Source organism: Vulpes vulpes, chromosome 14, assembly GCF_048418805.1.
Source record: "Vulpes vulpes isolate BD-2025 chromosome 14, VulVul3, whole genome shotgun sequence".
NCBI classification, from domain to species: Eukaryota; Metazoa; Chordata; class Mammalia; order Carnivora; family Canidae; genus Vulpes; species Vulpes vulpes.
Window position 1 is genome coordinate 14,416,937 of NC_132793.1, and position 8,465 is coordinate 14,425,401.

The 8,465-nt window shown below is 55.5% G+C and overlaps 1 protein-coding gene across 2 annotated transcripts in view; it reads right to left on the reverse strand.

Annotated features, from left to right (window-relative positions):
- The window catches only part of SLC12A5 (solute carrier family 12 member 5), a 34,689-nt gene extending 26,513 nt beyond the window's left edge, over positions 1-8,176 (reverse strand). Inside the window, exon 1 of one of the 2 annotated variants that reach the window (XM_026014593.2) lies at positions 7,936-8,176. In XM_026014593.2, the coding sequence (XP_025870378.1) occupies positions 7,936-8,056 (121 nt within the window). In that variant the 5' untranslated portion in view covers positions 8,057-8,176. Of the gene's footprint in view, positions 1-287; positions 765-7,935 lie in introns of those variants that run through there. The other variant, XM_026014594.2, reaches the window with a different exon arrangement.
- Between the last annotated feature and the right edge of the window lie 289 nt (positions 8,177-8,465).

Here is an 8,465-nt window from a genome sequence, read left to right on the forward strand (position 1 = left end):
CCCTTCCCACCGCCTCCCCCGCTTAGCTAACCCACGTCTGCCCCCGGGCTGTGGGCAATGGCAACCCCTCGGCCCCCAGCCCTGCCCCGGGCGCGGCGCATTCCAGCACCTCGGACAGCGCCTGGCGCATTCCAATGGAGCCGGGCTCCAGGCCGCCTTGGGCGCCCACCGCCCCGGTCAGTCTCAGCCTCTTCTCTGAAGGAGGCGGCCCCCGCTCTGCCTCTAACCCCAGAGCTGCCTCCTCTCCTTGCCGCCCCCTCCCTCGCCGCCCCCGGGCCGCTGCTTACCGGGGTTGGCTCCCCCATCGCCGTCCTCGCAGTCCGTCAGGTTGTTTAGCATGGTGGCGGCGCGGCGCCGGGCCCGGGGATGGCTGCTCCGCCTCGCCCGCGCCCCTCTGCCCGCCTTCGCCGCTCTCGCTCGCTCTAGCTCTCTCTCGCTCTCCGCTCCACGGAGGAAGAAGCTGCAGTGCCCGCCCGCCCGGCGCACACACACTCGCACACGGACACACGCTCACACCCGCGCGCGCCCCCTCTCAGCGGCGGCGCTGCTCACCTCATCCCGTATGCAGGAGGCGTGAGCCACTGGCGGGGTTTTGGGGGGGAGCGCGAGAGGGAGGAAGAAGAGGAGACGAGGGGCGGGCTAAGCGCGGCTGGAGGCCCCCTCGCACGAAAACCGGGGGCTTGCACGGGTAGGATGAAGGGGATGCTGCGGGGGACGGGGGGGCCTCGCCTCCCACGAGCAGACGCAGCTCCGCCCGCCCCCCCACTCCCCGGCACAGGCGGGGCCGGCACGTGGGCAGGTGCCATCCCGCGCCCTAAAAATAACGGCAGGGAACTAGGTCGCGGCCGCGGGGAGGCGGCCCCGCAGCGGCTGCCTGGCTGGGGGTCTGGGGTGACCCCTAGGGGGAAGGCGAGGAGTACTGAGGCGGCGGGGGTGGGGCGCCATGGAATATGGGTCCCTGGGGAGCCTGTCTGCAAAGCTGGGGAGGCCAGCCCTGAAGAGGAGCAGAGAACCAGGCCCTTTCCCAAACCGCTGTTCAAAAGGTTGGAACTGGGGGCGGATGGGGGAGGGGGGGTTGAGGATAGAGCCCTTAACTGAATCAGTGTGCTGCCCCCAAGGGTTCAGGGTCACTGGGCTGAACTGTCTGTCTCATCTTGTCTTAAAATGGGAAGGGTGGAACCTGAGGAGTTGCAATGAACCCTCTCATTGTGCTTAGACGGAATCCTAGCATTTCACCCCCAAGACAAATTCCAGGAGTCCACAGACAGGGACCCTCTGACTGTAGAATGACCCTGGGAAGGAGATGTGGTGAGAAGGAGAGAAGGCAGCAGTGAGATTCCAGGGATGGCTGACTCCCCACTGGGGATGGTGCAGCCTCAAGGGAGGGCAGGCCGGTAGGAGGCTGGCCGGGGACAGAGTGGGGGAGGGAGGAATGAGGCCGACTGTGGGTTTGGGACCAGATTTTCTCCTGGGGCGGGAGTGTCTAATCCCCTAATCCAGGATTGCTTTCTGAGGATTCCAGAGCCAGCCCGCTCTCTCCATTCCTCCCCCTCCACTGACACCAGTCCTCCAGAAGCTTGATAGTCCTGGGACCTCTCTGGGCCAACCCCTAGAATTTAGACTTAAGCCAGCAGTGGAGACATCTCAGGAAGCAGCATCAGAGGTATGGACCCTGTGTGTCTCTGAAAGATCTAAACATCCAAGGGTGAGAGCAGATTAAGGGGAAATTATTTTCAGACTCACCCTAGCCCCCCAGCACTGGCCCTCTAAGTTTCAGGAGAGTTCCAGGGCTGGAGAGGATCACATCAACCATCTTATCTAACAGACAACTTTCATCTTATAGATGAAAAAGCTAAGGCCCAAAGAGGAGAAATGACTGCCTATGGACACAATGCCAGCAAATGGCAGGATTTAGTCTAGAATCCAGTTTGCTTTATTCTCGTTTAGGACCCCTCCTCAACATAACTTCTTTGAAACATTGGTCTTGCCTCCAACGGAAGGGACAAGGATACAGTCAAACCAAACTGCTCAGCAATCTCTGATTCTTGGCTACCAAAAAGGGAAAGGGGAAGGGTCTGAGATGAGCTCTCTCCCCTTTACTGGTGGCCAGACTTCAGAGGTGCAGGACTGAAGGGGCCCCTCAGCTGGCAACTGGAAGTAGGCCCAGAAGATCTTCAAGGGTCCTAAAAAAATCCGTCCACATGACTAGAGACCCCATTCTAGGACATGACTTTACAGGGCCATTGACAGGACCCGCTGCTCAGAGTCCTTGTACATATTTGTCAGTGGCTTCAGATCAGGTCAATCACAGTCTTTGGCAGCTGACTGAAAGAGGTTCGGAGGTACCCACCACTAAGGTATCACTACCACCAGGGTTTATGGATGCTGGAAGGCCTCGTTAGGGTGGAGAGGTAGCTATTCAGACAAGGCGTAAGAATTGGTCTTCTTGGGGGGCCCTGGCTGACTTGGTTGAGCATCTGCTTTCGGCTCAGGTCATGGTCTCAGGGTCATGGTCTCAACCCCCACATTGGGCTCCCTGCTCAGCAGGGAATCTGCTTCTCCATCTCTCTCTGCCCACCCCTCCATTCATGCTTTCTCTCTCTCTCTCTCTCTCTCTCTCTCTCTCTCTCATAAATAAATAAATAAATAAATAAATAAATATCTTTTAAAAATTGGTCTTCTTGGCTTTCCCAGGGAGAAAATCACCAAAAAGGTGAGATGAGTTTGGATTGGTGACAGAGGTTAAAAGGATAGCAGGTGGACAGACCAATATTCAAGAATATCTAAGCTCTCCACTCCATATACACCCACCATCACCGCCACAAGCCACAGCATTACGGTTTTCCACTACTCATAGAGGCAGGTAACAGCAAAATGTGTAGCATGTTTGTCTGAGAAGTGCTGTAAAATAAATGCTGAGATTTTTTTCAGCAACTTCAGATCTGGGATGTTCCCCTGGAGGTACTTCCATTCATTTGTGGTCCAGAGCCCTGGCCACACAGGGACTGAGCCCACCCACAGGAGGAACCTAGATCCCAAGAGAGTGCAGGTGAAGGCAGGAGTGACTCCTCTTCTCTGGGTGCTCCGTCTGCCTACCCTTATGGGAGTTCCTATCCCACAAGGCATCTGTAATTCAAGACATAGTGAACTTACCCTGTTCTCTATCCCCAAACTGTGTGTATCCCTGGGAAAAATTAACTTCCTCTTTCTGGGCTTCAGTGTCTCCATCTGCAAAAGGGTTAGGTCACATACATCCAAGGAACTTCTTCTCACTCTGCTAGCTCTTAGTGCTCTCTCCATTTATTTCAGACTAAAGCCTTGGAGCCCTCCCTGAGGAGCCAAGACCAAGTAAGGAAACAGCCCCAGAGGGAGAGCCTATACCTTCAAGTAATGCTCCTACTTCTCAAGGAGAGTGGTCCCTACTCTGGCTTTTCAGGCCAACCCTCTGCAGTGAGGCTTTGAGAAAACACCATTGCAGGTACTACCTGCACTGCCAGCCTGGTCTCAGCCAGTAAGGTCACCAGTAAGGTGACCCTCAGCTCTGAGCCCCAGGAACATGGCTCAGCATCCTATCTCCACCCAGAGCACTAGGAAGATCGAGGGCTAGGGAAACTCTCTCATTCTATCAACACAAGATGCAGAGTTGGGCAGGGTTCTGTTTCTGAATTCTGAATGTCTTAAAGTTCACTCTTCTCCCACCGTGCATTTCTCAGAGAGAAAAAGGTTTCAGGGAAGCTGCCTAAGTGTCAGGATGTGGGAACTGGAAGAAACTTTATAAATTATTTTTTGCCATCCCTCATTTATGGGAAAATTTAAGTCTAGAAATGGAAAGGTACAAATTTCTTCATGGGGTAAACTTGTGGCAGACTGGGGACTAGAATCCAGCTCCCTGACCTCCAGCCCAGGGCTCCAACCACTGACCCAGGATATAAGGCCATTTGGAGGAAGCTGGAGCCACCTGACTGGGTCTTCTTTCCACAGGAGGTAGTGTTCCTCCTCATGGCTCAATCTCTACCCATCCTTATCTGCATATCATTACCCCCATGACCTAACCCACCCACCCCAGCTGTCCTCCTGGAGCCAAGGCCCTGAATTCCCTCTTTCACTCCTCTCCCAAACTACATGCTTGTCCTCCAGACCCAAAACCCTCACAGTGAATTGATGAGTCCAGAGCACAGCACACCCCACACACACAGGGCTCGCCGCAGAGCACGTCAACCACCATCGTCTCCGTGGCAACCGGGGGCTTAATTAACAGGCTGCAGCCCTGTCACCATGGCAATGGCACCCCAACAGCCCCCCATTCCCCTGCAGATTCAACCCATCTTTCTTCTTTCTCAATCTGGACCCCCTTCTCACTGCACCACCCCCCACCCCCACCCCACCTGGAAAGCTGGTGCCCACAGATCGCTCTGGTTCATTGAGAAGAGGGGAGGGGAGATGAGGGGGATGAGAGAGAGAGAGAGAGAGAGAGAGAGAGAGAGAAGCCCGTCACCATGGCAACTGCAGCCCCGTTCATAACCAGTTTGTTGCCATGGAGATTCCCGGGGCTCACCTTGGGCTGAGGTACTGGGCAGTGAGGTTCTGAGTCCCGGCTTGAAAAGGGGGTGATTGGAGAACAACCTGAACAGACTGGCGATCTCCAGATCAGATATTTATATGAATAACTCAGTGTCATTCTTCCCAATTTACAAATAGACGGAAACATGAGGTTTGAGTATGGGGGAGGCAGAGAACTTCACCCTTCTAGATCATCAAAGAATCTTAGCATCTTTATGGCTACAATGACCCTCAGATAGCTTCCTGTTCAACTCCTTTATACTACAGATGAGGAAACTGAGGCTCAAACAGTGGAAGCAACATGCCCAAGGCGACACCACAGAGCTTGAGCTAGAGCAGGGATGGGCTATCTTATGGTCTTGCTCCATCCCCCTAGCATAAGTCAGCTCCTTCTCATGCATGGGAACACATCTCAACTCCTGTTAGTCTTAACTGAGGCCCAGTGCCCTATCTTGCTCCTTCAGAAACTTGGGGACAGTGGAAAGAGGTATAAAGGGATGTAGGAATAGCTCAGAGTTGTAACAACTGACCCCAGGTCCACTTCTAACCAGCCAAATCATTATTAACTTCCCTATACTACAGATTACAAAACTAAGATATGGGGGCTGCAGCCCAGGATTAATGGTGGATTCAAGAATCAGCCTCTGACTTGCTTCTTTCACCCCCATCAGTTAGGTTCCCACTACAGCTGATCCCCTAGCAGCAGGAGGCACTTCCAGGGGCAAACTCCACCCCATTGGTCCAGAATTAAAGATAATGCTCATACACAAGTGACCTCCCAAACGTCTCCCAACCCTTCCCCATCTTCCACATGCTGTCATTTCTCCCCATGGGTCTGGGTGAGGATAAGGGGTGGGGAAAGCATCTACTTGGGACCAGAGGACTGATGCAAGAACAGCTGTGGGAAAGACATCACCAGATTTTGTTTCCCCTAAGGAGCCCTTGTCTACCCACCCCCATGCAGTGACCTACCCAGGAGGAAGTGCTGGAGGCACCCCTCAGGGCCAAAGATGTTAAAAATCACCCAAATGATTCTCAAGATGAAACTTTAATAAACTCATGCACACAGGTACCCACCCCACATGACAGACAAATGAATACACATATCAACATGCCCATCAACACACTGGAAGACAGTGACACACACAAGCACTGACTCACTGACTGCCCCACAGGTCATCAGAGCTCATGTGGGATGCTCCTCCCTCAGGACACACAAAGATACACACACACTGCCTCTGCCACAAGCACACAGTATTCCAGATTCACATCCAGCTTGCACACACATACCTGCATACCCAAAACTGGGAGCCATATTTTACTTCAACATGCAGGAGCCTGGGAATGTGAATCTGTCAGTCACCAAGGAATGAGAGACTGGCCATCTTATTCTCAAGCCAGCGGATAGGGAACGGAGGAGAGTGGGCAAGAGTAGGAGAAGCAGGAGCTTACAGCCACTCCCCTTCTCATCTGACAAACAGTAAGCACCTACTAAGTGCCAGGCTGTGGGCATGGAACTTTGAACACAAAGATAAAAGGATATGGTCCCTGCTTGTGACTTACAGGAGCCACACAAGTCCCCTGGGACATGGGCTCTAATGGTGCAGTGGGTGGGCAGGAGAGGAATGACCGCCTCTGCCTGGAAGCAAAGGAAAGTGAAAAAGATTTTCAGGAGAGGTTAAATGAGCCATAACCTACAGAGTGAGTAGGAGTTCCCCTGGCTAATGGAGGTGGAAAGATGAACACAGATAGGTATGCCTTGGGAGCAGATGAGGAAAGAGTCTGAATGACAGACAACTGCATTGGTCTTTATCCTAAAAGCGACAGGGAGCTTGTGTGGAGGATGGTTAGGACAGGATCTGAGGCAAGCAGACCAGTTAGGAGGCTGAGGCCATGGCCCTGGCGGTGCGAGAAATGATGGAGGCTTGTCGAGTGACAGTTACCGGAAGAGAGATGGGACAGATTCAGGATTAGTGTTGGGGGTGGGTTGACCACAATGTGAGGACCTATTCCATCCGGTGAGAAAAGAAAAGGAAGCATCGAGAATAGCTCCTGGAGTTCTGACTTTTGAAACTGTAAGGATGGAAAGGATATTCATGAAAATGAGGGGGGGGGGGATGAGAAAGGAGGCAGACAGTTTATGGGGAAACACGGAGAATAGAAAGAGCCCAGGAAATCCCAAGGCACGTCCAGGAAGCGGCTGGTTCAGGGGCTGGAGGTCTGCGGAAACCTAGGCCTCGGTTTGCTCATCTACACAAACGAGGGAGTTCACCAAAGAAACCCCTAAAATGCCCCCTCCAGGGCTGTTGGTGCTTAGTTTTGCTGCAGTCGGCTCACCTGCGGCTCAGCAGCGACCCCTGGCGGCCCGGGGAGGCTCTTCCTCCTCCCCGTGCTGGGGCCACATCAAGCCGATTCGCCGTTTCTTGCAGACCTGAGGGGCTCAGCACCAGGAAGGGGACCCCTGATAAGTGCCCCCTCGGAGGAGACTGTGAGTGCATCCAGGATACACCGAAAGCTAAAAGGACCCTTCACCTCCCCTCTTCTTTAGCCTGCATGTAACTTCCATTACAAGACAACAGCAATGGGTCCTCCAGGAGCACGCCCCCAATCTAGCCTGAGCTTGCTCCACCCAACCCTCTTCTGGAGCTGGAGCAGAGGAACTTAAGTGGGTCTCCAAGGCTCGAGACTGGAGACCCCACAGAATCCTGCCAAGATCTAGCTGCCCAAAAGTAGCTTCTCTTTCTCCCATCTCCTTCCCGGGATCCCCGGGCTCTGTCCGCGACGTCTCCAGGGAGGTTTGTAAGATCCTCCTGGCACCAATCACCTGCAGAGCCAAACACCAGCCCTAGCGTCCCGGACTCATTTTACCTCCCGCCCTCGACCCCACCCCTATCTTCCCGGCACGACCTCTTCCTCTCTGGTCCTCCCTTTTCTGCCCCCAAACAGAGATAGTCCTGCCTCCTCCCATTGCCTTTGAACCCAGCGTTTAATCCTGGGGCCCTCCCCTTTCCTTGGTTTCACCTCCTCCCCTCTGGATACGCCCCTTACCCGAGTTGGCCCCGCCCCTTTAGTGCCCTCCAGGTCAGCCCTCCTTCGACTGCCCCTCCATCCCGAGGTCCGCCCCTTTGCCTAGAGCCCCACCCCCTTCGCTGTGCCCCGCCCACCTCGGATCTGGCCCCTCCCCCCGCCGCTTCCCACCCGGCCTCCTGCCCTCCCCGCTAGGTCCCAGCTCCCCTCCCTCGTCCCGCCCTGGGCTGAGACCACCCCACGCCCAGCCCAGGCCTAGCCCTTTCCAAAAGAAGCCCCGCTGCCCATGGCCCCGCCTCCCCTCTCGCCCCGCCCCCTCCGGCAGGCCCCGCCCCCTGCGGCCTCTACCTTTGGCGTCTTCTCCTGAGAGGTGGCGGAGCTTGGCTGCCGGCTGCGGGTGGGACTCTAAGTCAGGGGTCGCGGCGGGCGCCGCGGGGGGCAGTGAGGTGACTGTGAACCTGCGGCTCATAGTGCGGAAAGGGGCCGGGCGGCGGCGGTACGGGCCCAGATCGCACAAGTGGCCGCAGCCCGGCTCAGCAGACAGAAAGAGCGGATTCCCCCCGTCCGCCGCCCCCCACCGGGCGCCGCGCCGCTCAGGGTCCTAGTGCCCGCTGCGCTGAGCCGCAGAACCTGGCCATTTCGCTCCAAGTCCCTGGGCTCTCAAGTCTAGGAAGCTCCTGAGGATCGCGCCCGCACCTGAGAACCATCCCTACACTGGAGGCCCTAGTGTGTGGCTCCCGGAGCCCAGGCCCACCTGGGCTGGAGTCTCCTAAACACCTGGGATTTATTCACTCATTCATTCAACGCATCTTGACAATGCTCCTGTGTTTCAGGCAACGGTACTAGGCACTGGGGATACAGCACTGACTGGCTTCCTG